The 20,556-nt window shown below is 38.6% G+C and overlaps 2 protein-coding genes across 2 annotated transcripts in view; one reads left to right on the forward strand and one right to left on the reverse strand.

Annotated features, from left to right (window-relative positions):
* Positions 1-14,274, forward strand: part of LOC139444217 (mitochondrial import inner membrane translocase subunit TIM50-like) — a 74,151-nt gene extending 59,877 nt beyond the window's left edge. Inside the window, exon 11 of the transcript XR_011651749.1 lies at positions 14,254-14,274. The gene's annotated coding sequence lies outside the window, so the exon portion shown is untranslated. The remainder of the gene's footprint in view (positions 1-14,253) is intronic.
* LOC139443708 (uncharacterized) lies at positions 5,565-6,089 on the reverse strand. Its single transcript, XM_071224643.1, has one exon. The coding sequence runs from the start codon at positions 6,087-6,089 to the stop codon at positions 5,565-5,567; it is 525 nt and encodes a 174-aa protein (XP_071080744.1).
* Positions 14,275-20,556: the final 6,282 nt, after the last annotated feature.

Consider the following 20,556-nt stretch of genomic DNA (forward strand, 5'->3'; position numbering starts at 1 on the left):
TATTTTGCTCAAATTTGATATGAACGTGCTCAGCCCCACGTTGGGCGCCAATGTAGCGGCCATAAAATGTCCGAGTCCCGTGATGGGATTCGAACCACGGACCTTCTTTCTGTGAAGCCACTTTCTGGCGTCCCCCGCCATGATATTGCTGGGATATTGCTACAAGCAGCGTAAAACCTCACTGACTACATTATTTCTGTTTTAGTTACAACATACCTGCTTCTGGATACACAGATATTATCATCCTTTCATATTGCACCTTTAATATTGCACAAATGTTTAGTTTCATAGCTGCTGGAGTATACACATACATGTATGTTAATTATGATAGCATTTAGTGATTAGAACTAAATGCCTTTATGTTAGGCTTGGCACAGTTGCTAATATTATTACAGCGAAATACCTTCATTCCGTGCGGCTACGTGCCGTTTTGCATGGTGCCATCGTCTCTGGCCTAGATCCGCTCTTGGCACGTCCGGTAAAGGAGCGCTTAATTTGAAGTTCCGCTATCATGCATGATGGCGGAGCCTGTCATAATGGAGCCATGTCCTTATATAATTCTCATACACCTCCAATATCTCACAAACGTTTCATTTATAGCATGTACTTTTCAGTAAACTCTCAAATATCTCCAAATAATACACAACTCATCATTTAATAAATTGTTCATCCTACATTAGACACAATCTTGGTTCGCCCCGATTATGTTCCTTGGTTTGTCAGCAACATACCCATGCTTGAGGTTTTTACCAAAGTGGTAAACGTCTGAGACCGAATCACTTTGGATTTTCCTCCCACACATTAAGCTGACACACTGTGATATGAGTGGATTACCAGTAAAAGTGGCGTTATACCCAACTGACTACATTAATAATGTTTCCCTGACATCAACTTTAACATGGACAACAGGTTTCCACATCTCCCATACAGGGCTGAAGCTGAGTATGCAGTGAGCACATGCATGATGATACCTGCTCTTAAACACATATACCGTATTCAAAGTAATAAGCGCCCCGCTCTGATAAGTGCCCACGGCGACATTTGCAAAAATATTGGCTAGTGAAAATCCCGATTAGCATTCCTTCGGATTGATTAATGTACACAAGACTTATTTATTCGCGTATAATACACACTCGAGTGTTATATGCACCCTCAATTATGGGTAATTAAATTCTGGCAAAAAACAGTATCGATCTGTCGTACATAAACATTTCAGGTCGTCAGCATAAACCATGAAATTTATGTTTCAACTCTGTTTTTTTTTCCATCAAAATATTATTTTTATGAGAGCCCCTTATTTCTAATTTTTGAGAGTGCCCTGGGCGCTTATTACTTCGAATACGGTAGGCCTTTTATTTGTAACTAGCTTGTTTGCAAAACTGACATAAAGATATGAGATAAAAAAAATAAAAAAAGACTTTTGAGAAACAAAAATCAGGCCAATAAGATAAAAAATAAATGGTCTTAACTGGTGGTATTTGTATATGATTGGTTGGTTGGTTTAAAGGTTTATAAATGTCTTCTGGTTTTTTTGGTTACCTTGATGGATAATTGTCTTGATATCCCATGAATAATTATTCCTTACTATATCAGTTGTAGTATTAATTATCTTGTATCTTATTAGCGTACCTATATGAGTGAGTGAGTGAGTACGCCGCTTTTAGCAATATTCCAGCAATATCACGGCAGGGGACACCAGAAATGAGCTTATCACATTGTACCCATGTCGGGAATCGAACTCAGGTCTTGATATCCCATGAATAATTATTCCTTACTATATCAGTTGTAGTATTAATTATCTTGTATCTTATTAGCGTACCTATATGAGTGAGTGAGTGAGTACGCCGCTTTTAGCAATATTCCAGCAATATCACGGCAGGGGACACCAGAAATGAGCTTATCACATTGTACCCATGTCGGGAATCGAACTCAGGTCTTGATATCCCATGAATAATTATTCCTTACTATATCAGTTGTAGTATTAATTATCTTGTATCTTATTAGCGTACCTATATGAGTGAGTGAGTGAGTACGCCGCTTTTAGCAATATTCCAGCAATATCACGGCAGGGGACACCAGAAATGAGCTTATCACATTGTACCCATGTCGGGAATCGAACTCAGGTCTTGATATCCCATGAATAATTATTCCTTACTATATCAGTTGTAGTATTAATTATCTTGTATCTTATTAGCGTACCTATATGAGTGAGTGAGTGAGTACGCCGCTTTTAGCAATATTCCAGCAATATCACGGCAGGGGACACCAGAAATGAGCTTATCACATTGTACCCATGTCGGGAATCGAACTCAGGTCTTTGGCGTGACAAGCAAACGCTTTAACCACTAGGCTACCCGACCGCCCCTGTACCTATATGAGTAGGCACATGTTATACACAGAAGATCCTCAATTTTCAATAAATTATTTGGAATAATTTCAATGCCGTATGTTGGGCCATGTGTATCTTAGCATGAAGATTAATATCAAATAACCTGCGTGGTAAAAACTTCTGACAGCTGACTTCACATTTTTATGAAAATTTTGAAGACATCATAAAGATAAAAGAATCCTTGATTAAGGAAGTATTTCTAGACACCGAATGGTGACTTAATTTAACAGAGGGTTTAAAAAGGCATTTTTTCAAATCTTTTGGCCCCATCACTAATCAGCCGTTTCTGATATCGAACACAGTAGAAAGTGGGGATGAAGCATAGAGCTTTATGTGATTCTTTGCATTTCCAGGCTTCAAGTAATTATACAAGTTATTTGTTTCAAGTTCTGGGACTGACACTGTTACCAACTTTCTTCTGAAAGAATTACCTAATATGACACCGTATACGGCAACTAAAGACACCATAACAAATTTATTATGCCGAAAAGTTTACACTATTTGGTATCTGCGTCGCACATGTCATGTCAAAATGAAAACTTGACACTTACAACCAGTATAAATGACAGGACAAGTACATATGTTTCCGATACAATGCATTAATGTAAACATAAACGTTGACAATGGAATATATAATGCACTAAATGTGAATGTTTTAAGTTCACATAGCTAAAATGGATAGAATTATCATAAAAATGCCCGCATGTCAACAGAAATCTGCGGGCCAGTGTAACTTGATAGCAGTCTGCTTTCCCCTGACAACATGCTTCTATCTATGTTCTATTGCCATGTGACGTCATTGGCGTCACGTTTTTTGTTTGTGACATCATCCTTTTGTTTGTTTGTTTGCACTCGGCAATATTCTAGCTATATGACGGCAGTCTGTAAAATAATCGAATCTGGACCAGACAATCCAGTGATTGACATCATGAGCATCGATCCACGCAATTGGGATCAAGGACAGGTATCAACAGTCAGCAAGCCTGACCACCCGATCCTGTTAGTTGCCTTTTACGACAAGCATAGTCGCCTTTTATGGCAAGTATGGGTTGCTGAAGACCTTTTTCTCCCGGAATCTTAACGGGTTGACGTCATCCTATAGTATGTTCTATGACGTTGCTATTTGTAACTCAGTAACCTCTGTTGTAAGCTTTTTTTCTCTATAATTTTTTATAAATAAAGTTACAAATGTGGTTTCTTTAATGAATAATGTCTTTGCTCATCACAATTAATGATATTAAAACACAAAACAGTGTCGAATAACGAATTTCTGCACCAGAATTTCCATGTGAAATATGTGAGGTGGGTGTTGGAAAATTCAAAATGGCTGTTACTGATGGTATACGGTCTCATATTAGGTCAGTAACAACCATCTTGGATTTTTACTGACGGTATATGGGCTCATGTGGGGTCAGTAGTTCTGCTCTCTGATTGGTCAATCTCACTTTGAGGCATAATACGAATATTTATACATCCATCTATTTGTTAGTGAGGTTACTTACAGTACTTTAAAATAAATAAAATATTTTTCATTTTTGTAAATTCATTCCCCCAACCCGAAACAACCCAAGGAAATAAAACCAAAACACACCTTAACCTGGCCATTTACCAAATATAAATAAAATGTCAACACCTGGGATAATGGTGGAAATTATATGAATGGATCACTGATAATCAGTGATAACACTAGGTGTCAGGGCAAGTCCTTGGCCCCGTTCCTCAAAGCTATCTTAGTGCTACGATGATCGTAAGCCTATGTTAAAGTATGGGACTTACGATCACCTTAGCGCTGAGATCACTTTGAGGAACAGGGCCCAGCTCTACCAGTAACACCTACCACACACGCTTAACTAACATTTCCCTGTGTCACACATGCAAAGGACTATCAATACCTCACATACCAATACATCAGGGTCTATCATTACATTTGATTGACCAATGAGATCTGTGGCGGGCATATGACAGATGTCAGGTACAATTTAGTCTGGAATCTGAAATCCAATGACGTTGCCTGTCACATGTTAGTAAATCAGGCTTATTTGGGAATTATAAAAGATTAGGGGGGAACATAATATTTCAATCATATTATGAATGAAATGCAAAAATCAATGAGGAGATGGGAGGGTAATGTTTTGGTTTTATTCATGCTGATATTCAGCCTGGACCTCCCATGGATCGGATTAATGGATCGGTTTCTTTCACTAGGACAAATGGAAGGGAAGGGTTATTCATGAGAAACATGGCCATTAGTTCACTGCCAATATAATCCAGCTTTGAAATAAATGAAATTTGCAATAACTGATTGTCAACTTTTAAAAGGATTTGACAAATACAGATTCCTTGAAATCTGGTTATGTAACTGTGGGACTCTGGGCTTGCCAGTGCCTCTTTAAAAAGGGATACCCGTGAATTCCCAGTATTAAGGGTTCATTAAAGATTTTCGTCATTCTTACTGAATATTTTTGTCTTGATTACCTAGTGGGGATTCCAAGTGAGAAGGAATCCACAATACCCTATACTGGACGTAGTTTAGATTTGTATCCAGATATATGTCGCAGTCTGTAAATGATAGAGTCTGTTCCAGACAATCCAGTGATTGACAGCATGAGCATCGATCCACACTATTTGACATGCATGGACCAAATCACCTAGCCTGTCCACCCGATACTCATAGTTGCCTCTTATGACAAGCATGGGTAGTTGCGGACTATATTCTCACACGCAATCCCCACAGATCACTGAGTAATGGGGGAGGCTGGGGACAATGTCTGACCAGCTGATTGTGTGTCATTGAGCCAAGACAATGCTGACCTTTCCTAATGCCGTTGACCATTGTCTGGCTCAGATTTCATTCAGAGAGGTTGCTGTGACACAGCTGGAATATTGCTGACTGTGAAATATAACAACATTCACTCACTCACTCTAATCAGATCATTAACAAAATTCATAATACTTCCTTGCTAAAATGGATAACCTTCATACAAACGGTTGGAAGAGATAGTTTAATGTTACAGGGCGGAACGATATCCTCCAGTGAATGTCATGTATTGTGGTATGTACTGATTCAGATTGAATTGATACCTGTGTTCAAGAAGCATGACTGATGATACAGCCACATTTTGTGTCAATATAATCTCAGGTTTTTTTCCTTTAATATTCCTTGGACGGCTTCATTTTAATGACTGAAAAGTGGAGTGGAGTGGAGTGGAGTGGAGTGGAGTGGAGTGGAGTGGAGTGGAGTGGAGCAGGTGTGCATGAGTGGAGTGGAGTGGAGCAGGTGTGCATGAGTGGAGTGGAGTGGAGTGGAGTGGAGCAGGTGTGCACGAGTGGAGTGGAGTGGAGTGGAGCAGGTGTGCATGAGTGGAGTGGAGCGGAGTGGAGCAGGAGTGCTTGAGTGGAGTGGAGTGGAGGGGAGTGGAGTGGAGTGGAGTGGAGCAGGTGTGCATGAGTGGAGTGGAGTGAAGCAGAGTGGAGTGAAGCAGGTGTGCATGAGTGAGTGGAGTGGAGAGGAGAGGAGCGGAGGGAGTGGAGCAGGTATGCATGAGTCGAGTGGAGTAGAGCAGAGCAGGTATCCATGAGTGGAGTGGAGTGGAGTGGAGTGGAGTGGAGCAGGTGTGCATGAGTTAGTGGAGTGGAGTGGAGCAGGTGTGCATGGGTTAGTGAGTGGAGTGGAGCGGAGTGGAGTGGAGCAGGTGTGCATGAGTTAGTGGAGTGGAGTGGAGCAGGTGTGCATGGGTTAGTGAGTGGAGTGGAGCAGCTGTGCATGAGTTAGTGGAGTGGAGTGGAGTGGAGCAGGTGTGCATGAGTTGGTTGAGTGGAGTGAAGCAGGTGTGCATGAGTGGAGTGGAGTGGAGCAGAGTGGAGTGGAGCAGGTGTGCATGAGCAAGTTGAGTTGAGTGGAGTGGAGTGGAGTGGAGTGGAGCAGGTGTGCATGAGTTGGTTGAGTGGAGTGGAGTGGAGTGGAGTGGAGTGGAGTGGAGTGGAGCAGGTGTGCATGAGTTGGTTGAGTGGAGTGAAGCAGGTATGCATGAGTCGAGTGGAGTAGAGCAGAGCAGAGCAGGTATCCATGAGCGGAGTGGAGTGGAGTGGAGTGGAGTGGAGTGGAGTGGAGCAGGTGTGTATGAGTTAGTGGAGTAGAATAGAGTGGAGTGGTGCAGGGTGGAGTGGAGTATTGGGGCATGAGTGAGTGAGTTTCATTTCTATCAGGGAGTGTCAGCTGAATGTGGGAGGAATGTCAGAAGTGATTCAGGTCAAAGATGTTTCCCACTTCTGTGAAACCCATGAGTACAGGTATGGTGCTGACAGGCCAAGGATCATATTTAGGCAGGGAAGGAACACACTGGCTTATCTATATGGGAGGTGCAGACAGGTGCATCCCCCATTTTTAAACATGCATGTCAGCCTGTTACGGGTTTTCTTGACCCACCTCTGGAACTATTCGACACAATACCATGATATTAGATACAATGAATGGTTTCTTTGTCCTTTCAATGGATGAACAGACTGTTCCAATAACTAGGGTGAAGTATTCTGCTGTATCATGGTGCCTGTACACAGTCGAGTCCAGGACAGACAAACCAGTGGTTGGCTTATTGAGAATTGGTGTATGATGACACACATTCTGACAGGTCAACCTGTGACCATTCTTGTGACCTCCCACTACAAGCTTGTGATGCTAGGACCCCATTCTGACCTAGAACACCCAGAGGGGTATATATGCCTCAGAAAACAAAACAAAAATAATTCTTTAACAATGGTTGACTTTTTTCACAAAAGTTTACTTTTCCATATTGCTGCTTCTGGCATAGTCCCAATGTTGTCTTGGATGTCCAGTATGTTTCAGTACATATGCTAATACCTTTATCCAGTATGTTTCAGTACATATGGTAGTACCTTTATGAAGTATGTTTCAGTACAGATGCTAGTTCCTTTATGAAGTATGTTTCAGTACATATGCTAGTTCCTTTATGAAGTATGTCTCAGTACAGATGCTAGTTCCTTTATGAAGTATGTTTCAGTACATATGCTAATACCTTTATCCAGTATGTTTCAGTACAGGTGCTAGTTCCTCTATCCAGTATGTTTCAGTACAGATGCTAATACCTTTATCCAGTATGTTTCAGTACATATGGTAGTACCTTTATGAAGTATGTTTCAGTACAGATGCTAGTACCTTTATGAAGTATGTTTCAGTACAGATGCTAGTACCTCTATCCAGTATGTTTCAGTACAGATGCCAGTACCTTTATCCAGTATGTTTCAGTACAGATGGTAGTACCTTTATGAAGTATGTTTCAGTACAGATGCTAATACCTTTATCAAGTATGTTTCAGTGCAGATGCTAGTACCTTTATCCAGTATGTTTCAGTACAGATGCTAATACCTTTATCCAGTATGTTTCAGTACAGATGGTAGTACCTTAATGAAGTATGTTTCAGTACATATGCTAGTTCCTTTATGACGTATGTTTCAGTAAAGATGGTAGTACCTTTATCCAGTATGTTTCAGTACAGATGCTAATACCTTTATCCAGTATGTTTCAGTACAGATGGTAGTACCTTTATAAAGTATGTTTCAGTACAGATGGTAGTACCTTTATGAAGTATGTTTCAGTACATATGCTAGTTCCTTTATCAAGTATGTTTCAGTACAGATGCTAATACCTTTATCAAGTATGTTTCAGTACAGATGCTAGTACCTTTATCCAGTATGTTTCAGTACAGGTGCTAGTTCCTCTATCCAGAATGTTTTAGTACAGATGGTAGTACCTCTATCCAGTATGTTTCAGTACAGATGGTAGTACCTTTATGAAGTATGTTTCAGTACAGATGCTAGTTCCTTTATCAAATATGTTTCAGTACAGATGCTAATACCTTTATCCAGTATGTTTCAGTACAGATGCTAGTTACTTTATCAAGTATGTTTCAGTACAGATGCTAATACCTTTATCAAGTATGTTTCAGTACAGATGCTAGTACCTTTATCCAGTATGTTTCAGTACAGGTGCTAGTTCCTCTATCCAGAATGTTTCAGTACAGATGGTAGTACCTCTATCCAGTATGTTTCAGTACAGATGCTAGTACCTTTATGAAGTATGTTTCTCTACAGATGCTAGTTCCTTTATGAGGTATGTTTCAGTACAGATGCTAGTTCCTTTATGAAGTATGTTTCAGTACAGATGCTAGTTCCTTTATCCAGTGTGTTTCAGTACAGATGCTAGTTCCTTTATGACGTATGTTTCAGTACAGATGGTAGTAACTTTATCCAGTATGTTTCAGTACAGGTGTTAGTTCCTCTATCCAGTATGTTTCAGTACATATGCTAATACCTTTATCCAGTATGTTTCAGTACATATGGTAGTACCTTTATGAAGTATGTTTCAGTACAGATGCTAGTTCCTTTATGAAGTATGTTTCAGTACAGATGCTAGTTCCTTTATGAAGTATGTTTCAGTACAGATGCTAGTTCCTTTATCAAGTATTATTCAGTACATATGCTAATACCTTTATCCAGTATGTTTCAGTACATATGCTAATACCTTTATCCAGTATGTTTCAGTACAGGTGCTAGTTCCTCTATCCAGAATGTTTCAGTACAGATGGTAGTACCTCTATCCAGTATGTTTCAGTACAGATGCTAGTACCTTTATCAAGTTTGTTTCAGTACAGATGCCAGTACCTCTATTACGTATGTTTCAGTACAGATGCCAGTACCTTTGTCCAGTATGTTTCAGTACAGACACTAGTACCTTTCTGATACCTTTTTCAAAGTATTTTCGGTAAGGTGATAGTACCTTTATCCAGTATTTTCGGTAGTACCTTTATCCAGAATAAAGCAGTTGAAATCCATAAGTTATTTTTGTCTGTTATTGATACTACAGCTTTGAAATGCCACTTAAAGATTATGAACGTACCCAGTGGTGGGTCATTGCCACCCTAGCCATGACCATCCCAATAGGCAATACACTGTAAACGTGACAAGAGCTCCAGGTGTCTCATCCTAATTCTTCAAGCCGCAAGGTTAATCAAGTTCAATATGGTAACTGCTGAGACAATTGCTTCATTCTGTAGCCTCAGCTGGCTGTTTCCTGTGTGGAGATCAGGCAATCTTAAATATGCTGTAAAAACTAAGATCAAACATCAACTATCAAATAGAATTCCTCTTTCATCTGTATCAATGTCCATTTATTGGTTGGCAAACAGTTTTCAATGATGATACAATTCACACAGAAGCATTAAAATTTCCATTATTTCACAGGTATAATATTTTGTCTGAGAAAGATTGTTGCTTCAGGTATGGATGGATATACTTCAGTTGGGACCGATTGATGATTTAATATTTTTACATGTGATGATTTTTTATTTTTACATTTGTACAACAGAAAGATATCCGCGATCAGCATATATAAATTGCATTGCGAATATAATAAAAACCTTTAACTAAATAATGATAAAGAAAGTTAGGGAGAAAATTTTGTATGATAATATCATTAATGTCCATAACTGAAAAATAAACAGAGTGAAAAAAAAAAGAAAGTTAGCTCTCCTCATATATCTTCAATTTAATAATAGATTATATGAACAGCCCTGAATTTAAGATCAATATTATCCTACATTTATTTATAAATTGAAGTCAATAATCATGGGATAAATCACTCCAATTTTCATTCTTACACATTTCAGGCCATGAACAGTGCCAAATATTCTGACTACACATTTTTCACAGATTTCAAACTCCAAATGAAAGCGACCACTCCCAGGAAGTGAGATGAGTTGAGCTATGACATTTTCTGCTCTCACACAAACAATGTATTGGAATTCAAAAACAAAAGCTGAAGCATGTTGAACAAAATATTCTCTCTATAAGGAGCAAACTGAATTAACAAATATTGGTATAATGCAACTATTCAAGATGGCTGATCATATGCATCGTTTTGATTGGATCGCTTATCAATCGTCTAGGGCAGCAAAACAAACACAAAAGGTGGGTGGGTGTTGGATGGCCAGAGAAAAGACCACATTATTAATTTGTAACACTTAAGAATTTGGAGAAAATGAGCTATCCAAATAAAATTCATGCGTTTCAATTTGGGCAAACATTAGTGTATTTGTTCATTAATCTGTGTGTGGACTTTCAAGGGAAGGCTATCGGAAAACAAAAGCGAAAACATCTGTATTAGTTCCTTAAACAAGCGCCAGGGCAATGCAAGACAAACTTTGAATGTGTGCTAGCTAACCCCTTGCGAAGCAATGCGAGATATTTGAGCAGCTAGCTTGCCTGCATAGGCTTCATATGTATGATGTTGTCCCGAACTAGTTGGCCAGTATCATCTTGACCCCCTGGTTCGTGGGATGGCTGAGTTCATGAATGATGAACCACAGAACCTTGATCTTATAAGGGCCAGCTTAACATAATTAACATAAAGGATGGCCAAAACTCATATTCTATCAATTCAAAGCAATTCAAAAATAGATTTCAAGTATAAAAATATAGGCCTACACCAAGGTATTTTGGACACAATTATCATAATTTGATATCAGAAAATATAAAGTTAATTTAGTTCCCATGGGTGATGAACTAAAGTGGAATAGATATCAGTATGAAATTCAGTTAAGCAAAATGAAAAACAACGATATGAAATATTGAAAAATGAAAAGCAACGATATGAAATAAAGCAAAATGAAAAGCAATGATATGATATATAGCAAAATGAAAAGCAACCATATTGACTATAGCAAAATGAAAACCAACCATATCAACTATAGCAAAATGAAAAGCAACCATATCGACTATAGTAAAATGAAAAGCAATGATATCGACTATAACAAAATGAAAAGCAATGATATTCAATATTGTTCACTGAAAGGCAATGATATGCAATATAACAGTATGAAAAGCAATCATATAAAATATTAAAATATTGCAAAATGAAAAGCAATGGTATCCAATATTGAAAAATGAAAAGCAGCTATCTATCATCAGGAATCAATGAAATTGGTTCTACTTGTAATGTCAATTGTCATAAACAAATAATACACCGCAATTATGACAATAATGTTAACAATATGCAAACACATACAGCAAATACCATTGGAGTACCACATCACTATATCGGAAATTGAGTCACTACTGTGCAGAAGTGGCTTGTCAAGATTTTTCTATCTTAGAAATTCTCTTTGAGGAGACTTAATCAAAGACAAATTCCTGTGAGTGCAATTGAACATCTACCTTAAAAAAGTTGCATAACCAGCAGAAATTATTCTGGGGCTGATCAATAGATCAATGATTTCAATCACCCCCACCCTACACATTGGTGCTATTGATTTTCACGCCTTAAGAAACATGTGATTACCAAAACGGCATCTTGTTGACAGACATCTTTAATATTTTAGTTGGTGCATCAGTTCCCGGCATCTGAAGCACACTTACCTGTTGTTGCCATGACAACACAAACACACCACTTTTTATTGGCTATCAATGCGTGAAAAAACAGTTTTCAAAGTTTCATGAAGACAGGTAAAGCAAACGTGACATCGATTTTGAATCAGTGCTCGGGGCAGTGGAGCTGCCAGTCCCTTCACCAGCAGCAGACATCAATGATCGATTCCTGTTTGTGTCATGTCATCATTGACACGAGTACATTAGTGTGAGGTATACACAACAGAAAAAGAAAGGAGACATATACACAAAAGTATGCAGAATGATTTGTCCACGAATATCAGCTGACAATAATGTAATAAGCTGATACTTGCATGATGAGCTGACACTTATGTAATGCACTGACACTTACGTCATGCACTTACACTTAGGTAATGCACTGACACTTAGGTAATGCTCCAACACTTTGGTAATGCACTGACACTTATATTATGCTCCAACACTTTGGTAATGCACTGACACTTTGGTAATGCACTGTCACTTAGGTAATGCACTGACACTTACGTAATGCACTGACACTTAGGTAATGCACTGACACTTATATTATGCTCCAACACTTTGGTAATGCACTGACACTAATGTAATGCACTGACACTTAGGTAATGCACTGACACTTATTTAATGCACTGACACTTATATAATACACTGACACTAATGTAATGCACTGACACTTATATAATACACTGACACTAATGTAATGCACTGACACTTATGTAATGCACTGACACTTATGTAATGCCCTGACACTTTGGTAATGCCCTGACACTTAGGTCATGCACTGACACTTAGGTAATGCACTGACACTAATGTAATGCACTGACACTTAGGTAATGCACTGACACTTATGTAATGCACTGACACTTAGGTAATGCTGTGACACTTAGGTAATGCTGTGACACTTATGTAATGCACTGACACTTAGGTAATGCCCTGACACTTAGGTAATGCACTGACACTTATATAATACACTGACACTAATGTAATGCACTGACACATATATAATGCATTGACACTTAGGTAATGCACTGACACTTATATAATGCCCTGACACTTATGTAATGCACTGACACTTAGGTCATGCACTGACACTTAGGTAATGCACTGACACTAATGTAATGCACTGACACTTAGGTAATGCACTGACACTTATGTAATGCACTGACACTTAGGTAATGCTGTGACACTTAGGTAATGCTGTGACACTTATGTAATGCACTGACACTTAGGTAATGCCCTGACACTTAGGTAATGCACTGACACTTATATAATACACTGACACTAATGTAATGCACTGACACATATATAATGCATTGACACTTAGGTAATGCACTGACACTTATATAATGCCCTGACACTTATGTAATGCACTGACACTTAGGTAATGCCCTGACACTTAGGTAATGCACTGACACTTATATAATGCACTGACACTTATATAATGCACTGACACTTTTATAATGCACTGACACTTACATAATGCACTGACACTTAGGTAATGCACTGACACTTATGCAATGCCCTGACACTTTGGTAATGCCCTGAAACTTATGTAATGCCCTGACACTTATATAATGCACTGACACTTATGAAATGGACCGACATTCATGTAATGCATTGACACTTATGAAATGGACCGACACTAATGTAATGCACTGACACTAATGTCATGAGATGACCTTATGTAATGGAAAAAGCTGACACTTATGCAATGAAACATTTCAGATTTTTTATTTAGAGGCTGTCCTTGTGTGTATCGTTTTTTAAGCTTGCCTGGGCATTTAACCTATTGAATTCCTTTATATTAATGTATGCACAAAGCTTTGGCGGGGCACACATAAGTTTGGGTATGGCAGAAATAAAAACAATAGTGCTTTTCAGATTTTTTATGTTTCCCTTTTCCCTTTTCAGAGACAGCAGATTCTGTAAAGCAATATGAAACATTCTTGCCTGATGTATGTTGTCCTTATTGTGAGCAGACCTGTTTACCCCTAACTTGCCATTCCAGTAGCTCACTCAGTAAAGGAGCTGTCCGTAGTTTCAACTATTTGTTAGTAGTCATGCTTACCAGCATGCGAGCAGATGAAGTTAACATCACACACGTCCCAATGAATGAATGACCTTGCCCTCTTTGAGGCAGTAAGACACGATCAAGTTTTGTATGCATTTTTACACAGGAATTTTAAGTATTTTGTTCCATATTAGAAGTAATATTAATTCTTCAGTTAAGAACTTGATTTATATGATATTCTTAAAATTGGTAATCTTTTCATCTTATTCGTAGTCCATGTTTTTCATTCAGAATGGGGGCATGGATGACCCAGTCGTCTAAGGTGCCGTGATTCGCTGTGCAGAGTTGCATCCCTTGGGCACGCCAGAAACCTATGATTGTGGGTTTGAATCCCGGTTCGCCCCAATTATGTTTCTAGGTTTGTCAGCACCATACCCATGCTCGTGGGTTTACCAAAGTGGTAAATGTCTGAGACCTGCATTAATTCGGCTTTCCTCCCACATTAAGCTGACATGCCGTGATATAACTGGAATGCTGATGAAAGCGGTGTTAAAGCCAACTCACTCACTCACTCGCTCATTCAGTGTGTGTCAGCTTAATGTGGGAGGAAAGCCCGAAGTGATGCAGTTCTAAGACGTTTAACACTTCGGTGAAACCCACGAGCACGGGTATGGTGCTGACAAACCTAGAAACATAATCGAGGCGAACCAGGATTCGAACCCACAATCATAGGTTTCTGGCGTGCCCAAAGGTCGCAACTCTGCACAGCGAATCGCGGCGCCTCAGACGACTCATTCAGAATGTGTAGGAACTGCAGAGAAACCGTAGGCATAATCAGGTCTGTACAGTGTGATGTCCTCCCACAGAGGACTCCTGTAGTTCTACTGCCATGGCATCCTGCTTCAACAGCAGAATAGAGTACAACACTTCCGACTGGAGGGTGTAAACCTATTGCCTACTATTGCAAGAGTTGAACTATAAGAGTAGGAGGATATGTTCAACTAGTAAGGTCATTTTGATTTTGCGAGCAAGAGGACTGATATATGTCCAACTAGCCTCATTTATCCATTGTTATCATTTTCCTATGCAAGATTTGGATTGTCTTCATGTCATCAAAGATGTATAGACGTTGATATGTCTTTGATGTCATTCACACTTTTATGAAAACTTGACAGAACCGACAAAACAATGCATCTTTTCAGCATATCAACTAATCTTCCGAATCATAGGTAAATAGATACATCTACCCTAATGCTAGCTGAACTGCCATGTAAATACTACTGATGATAAATAGTCATTCCCATAGTCTTACTTGAACAACAGTTGACATATCCTACTCAAAAGAAGTTAAGAACACCCAATTCTTTCACATTACTACAGTCAATCTCTCATGGCATGACAGATTTACTATAGTAACATGAAAGAATTCGGTGTTCTTTAGATTAACTTTCGTAATAGGAAAGAATAGGGTGTTCTTTAACTTCTTCTGAGTAATATACATAACCATGTTAATAAATATCCTGCATTTTAGACAGCATCAGCATTTAATTTTTCCAACTCAAACGCCTGCACCAACAACCAAAAATAAATTCAAAACATTTTAACAACACAAATTCGTTTTACTACAGTAACATAAAAGAATGTTCTTTAACTTCTTTTGAGTAATATATTTTACTCAGGCTGAAATGTCAAAATTCACACTATACAAAACAAGTATCCAAATGATTAAATATTTCTGAGTATTAAAAACATTGAGTAACATTTCAAACAGATATTGTAATACTATCTGGGTAATGATCTGCCCATTAATCCTCTGAAACGGATCGCACGATCGGAGATAGACACTTCCTCCCCCCGGCCAGAGTCACCGAACACTGGCCCAGGTACACAAGATAGCCATGTGTCTTATCATGCACATTTCGTATATATTTATTATACATACAGGAAATAGGAGCTTGTTAATATTTTTTAAAAATTTCTGGTTTTGTTTTTGTTTTCTGAATCACACTTGAGGCATTTGAGAAATGTTGATTTTGTAAAGTGTGGGTTTGCACTGCATGTGGGAAAGTATGGGCCCACCAATATCTCCAGGGCTGCTGACACTGTATTACACCAGTAGGCTATATCAGCTGCAGAACTAATGTCAACACTTTTTTTGGGCAGATTTTGATTTTGTGATGTAATTGCCATGGGTGAGTGAGTGAGTTGGGTTTAACGCCGCTTTTAACAGTATTCCAGTTATATCACGGCGTGTCAGCTTAATGTGGGAGGAAAGCCCGAAGTGATGCAGGTCTCAGACGTTTACCACTTCGGTGAAACCCACGAGCACGGGTATGGTGCTGACAAACCTAGAAACATAATTGGGGCGAACCGGGATTCGAACCCACAATCATAGGTTTCTGGCGTGCCCAAGGGACGCAACTCTGCACAGCGAATCGCGGCGCCTTAGACGACTGGGCCACCCGTGCCCCCTGTAATTGTCATGAGCTACATGGAATAGCCTTCCAAATTGTTTTTTGAAGAGTCTGTTGATCTAATGATGAAGAACAAGGTTCTATGCTATACTATAGTAAGATGATGGCACAGTGGAATTTAACCTTATCAGAAGACAGAGCAAACAACGACATCCAAGTCATGAATAGAGACTATGGTAATGCTTAGTCTTATAAAGATACAATTTTGATACAAAGAGACAACTCCATTTAAATTGAAAAGGAGCCCCAGTGAGAATGAGAGACCTGTGGAAGATCTAGACTTGCTTCATTTCGAGCTATAGCAGTACAGTAAGGTCTGGGCGGAAGGGAAAATATATGGTTCAGAGACTGTGAGACAGACTAGTCATGAATGCTGAGGTGAAAGATCTCCATGAAACAATGGTGTGTGGGCATTGATGGGATGTTTCTGAATCATTCCTTAAAGTCGGACAGTCTTTGTGACCAACTAAAGTATCTGAAAAGCAAGTCTATTTTCTCTGCACCTAATGGGCACATGAGTGGCCTAGTCTTAGAGTGGGCACAGCAAATCGCTGTGGAGTTGTGTCCCCTTAGCAGGCCAGGATCCTATGATCATGGGTTTGAATCTCAGACTTGTCCTGATTATGATTCTTGGGTTATTAGCATCATACCTATACTCAAGGGTTTGATTAATGATATCTACCATCTGTGTCATGTTGGGCTTTCTTCAAACATCAGATGGACACACCATGATAAAACTAAAACACAGTTTAACATAACTTACAAAATAACTAAATAACTGACCTTACTGATGTTTTTCTAGGATTCCTTTTGTTTTGAAGCAAGATCATATTTGAAGCCAATGAATGGCAATGTTTGGCAGCAGCAACCATCCCCTTCCAATTGTCCATGACCTTCTGGATTTCACCAAGGTGTCCAACACCCAGCGCTGGTTTTCTTCCAAGCTGAAACATACTGATAAAACTGAAATACTGGTACTTCTGAACCCAACTCACTCGTTCTCTCACGTTTTTCTGCACAAAGTCTGTAGGTACAGCTTGTCATCATCAGAGGTCCTCCTGGAGGGTAAGCCCCCAGGACATGGTCCTTCTGAGATAAATATTTCAGTACTTCTCCATTTTTTGCACATTCATCATTGTAAGATCTAATTGTAAACAAGGGGGTGAGTAACTGGCAATTTGTTTACTCCAATAAAGTTGCACACATGGCGTACTGTTCACGCATTGAATATGTTTGGTAGGCAGGAACTGTGGAGCCTGTCTGTATTGAAAAGAAACACATCACAATGCAGATGTATTCAATGGCAGACATTTTGTTATCTGGCATCTGGAGTCTTGGATTATGAGTTACATGTGTCACTCCGGGATGTGTGGGATTTTACGGGCTTGTATACCATGAGACTGAATTTGTATGAAAAACATATTGTGAGGATGTTGGTACTTTCAAAATAGGTCATTATAAGATATATATGTTTGAGTTTAGATGGAGATCTTTTTACTGAGAAATACAGGAGTTTTTACTTAAATAAATTAAAAATTGTGTTTTGAAGCAGTGACCACACAATAATATAGTCTCTAACAAAAATCTCAGCTTGTTGTGACAACATTAAAGTCACAAAGTATTTACATTATACAACAATATTATGATAAAGCCTCCTTGACTCTTAAGTCCTGACAAGCACAAAAAATATATGGAGATAATTACTCAAGTGTTTTCAAATTGTTCATATACTGATGGAGACAAGCAAGGTAACAAAAAATATATATGAAAATTAGCTTTACTGCCAGTACAATTGAAATAGCGTGCATAAAAATTCAACACATGTCAGAATCAAATGTGGAAACGTGTTTGTGTGCATTGTTTCCAAAGCGTATTTGGTAGATAAGGCTGGGAACCCATGACAGCTTATCATTATACTGTGTCTAAAACTAAGTGTCCCTTTATTCAGTTCCATCAGTATAAATATATTAGGAATAAACATTGCATTACGCTTACTAAAGGATTGCATAATACATACTTTTTATTCCTCTGTATTTTATGATATTTACGTGTAGGATAAAGCACGTCTGAGTTTTTTTTGTATATTTAAAACCCGCATATGGTGGATAAAACCGAGGGGCGTCAGCGAGGGGAAGTGTTTTATCTAACTTATAAATTAAAAAGAAACTTAACAACATTTATCAACATTTTTATGTTTCAAACACACTTTCTCTGAACCTTAGAAAACGGGCGTAAAATATCTGTTGCTGGCGTACGGTTCTTGAAAAAGACATTCTAAAAAGCATTTTGATTTATCAGCGCCTCTGTAGCCTAGTGGTACACTCACTGGGCTACAGATATGAAGGTTGCCTGTTCGATCCTCAGGGATATAAAAAAACATTTGTTATTTGATTTTACATTTCATCAATCTGAACGGAAGTTGCATTAATAAAATACCCGGGACACTATAACACATTATATAGCAAATATGCCTGGAATACCTTATCAAATCCTGGGGAAATTATATAAAATCCTGTGGACAGAACAACATCCCAGTTTATGAGTGAGTGAGTTGGGTTTAACGCCGCTTTTAACAGTATTCCAGTTATATCACGGCGTGTCAGATTAATGTGGGAGGAAAGCCCGAAGTGATGCAGGTTTCTGACGTTTACCACTTCGGTGAAACCAACGAGCACGGGTATGGTGCTGACAAACCTAGAAACATAATTGGGGCGAACCGGGATTCAACCCACAATCATAGGTTTCTGGCGTGTCCAAGGGACGTAACTCTGCGCAGCGAATCGCGTCGCCTTAGACGACTGGGCAACCAGTGACCCCTCCCAGTTTTTGAGATTTAACCCTACTGGAGAACAATAGGATGACGTCACTGGAGGTTTAAGAAAAGGAAACACACAGAAGTAATAATCTCTTAATCGTATAATGGTGTCCGTAAAATTATGGACATTTCCAACATAATTTTAGTCAATAAAGAAGCTTAAGAAACCACATCTGAATACAATTTTTTGAACTGCCCAATTTACTATGTTGCGCCAGATGACTTGCAGCCATGTTTGTCACCATTGGGAAACCCCTTTCTAGACATATTTGGAACGTTAGTCAACAGTTTATTAAGAAAGAAGGCATCATATTGAGGTATGGAGTTTGAAAGTAGTTCCTGTCAGGTGACCTCATTTACATATTTATCGGATTGTGATACCAAGTTTATCAGATTGGTTTATTGCATTAATAACACAAGCTTTTATATGATAAATCAAGTTTATCCACAGTGTAAGACCAATAGCTTATTGATATTAGATCCCAATACTTATAAACTAAAAATTTACATTGTCTTCGTTAACATATACCACTCGAAAAAGGTAAAGGACCACCCCATTCTTATATATTACTATAGTTAACCTTTTATTGGAGTTGTATATCAAGTATTGAGTTCCATGTTTTTCAATGTTTCCAGGTACTTTAAACATCTAACATAATTAAAAAATATTTTGAATACATTTCTGTCAAGCAATCTGTGTAAAACTGAAAGATAAGTAAAACATCGCTACTATCACAGAAATCAAGTCTTTGAATGGCATTTCAATCAGTGATAATTTAAGTCCTGGCTTCCAGTTGTCCATCGCTATCATCTATTACCGCTAATTAACTGTAAAGTCCTGGCTTCCAGTTGTCCATCACTATCATCTATTACCGCTAATTAACTGTAAAGTGCTGGCTTCCATTTGTCTATTGCTAATCACCTATCAGCACTAATTATCTGTTGGCTTCCCTTGTTAGTTCCATCTTTGTTATCTCGTTACTTTTGTTGTTCTTACGTATATATGTTCTCTGCCTCATAGCATTTATTCATCTGATGAAGAAGTAAGTATATACTCTGATACGTTGTGTTCCTCATACTAAAGAAGTTGACATCCATAAATTCTCTTCCTTAATTACAGAAATGAAAGAAAATCTATGACCAAGTATAAATTCCGCAGTTAATCCCCAAACCCAATTTTCTCACATAAATCTTTGCTCCTGTCTAGCGAAATTGTCACTGTGAGCCCAACGGCTAATACCAACTAACTCCCACAATTTTCTGGCATTATACTCAACATTCAAATAAAGGACTTTTAGTGAAAGATCATGAGCAGTGTTTTGTGTGTATCTTACACATCACGCTACGGTCACCCCCAATAACACAGTGGTAGCTGACCCTTGTCTGTTAATGGCATAATGGATAGTTGCCCATTCTTTAACTAGAGAAATGC

Source organism: Haliotis cracherodii, unplaced genomic scaffold (assembly GCF_022045235.1).
Source record: "Haliotis cracherodii isolate W230 unplaced genomic scaffold, xgHalCrac1.p SCAF_5, whole genome shotgun sequence".
In the NCBI taxonomy this organism is placed as follows: Eukaryota; Metazoa; Mollusca; class Gastropoda; order Lepetellida; family Haliotidae; genus Haliotis; species Haliotis cracherodii.

Excerpts from the sequence above, each read along its gene's own strand:
- LOC139443708 (XM_071224643.1), bottom strand. The coding sequence starts at position 6,089 with ATGCACACCTGCTCCACTCCACTCCGCTCCACTCCACTCACTAACCCA.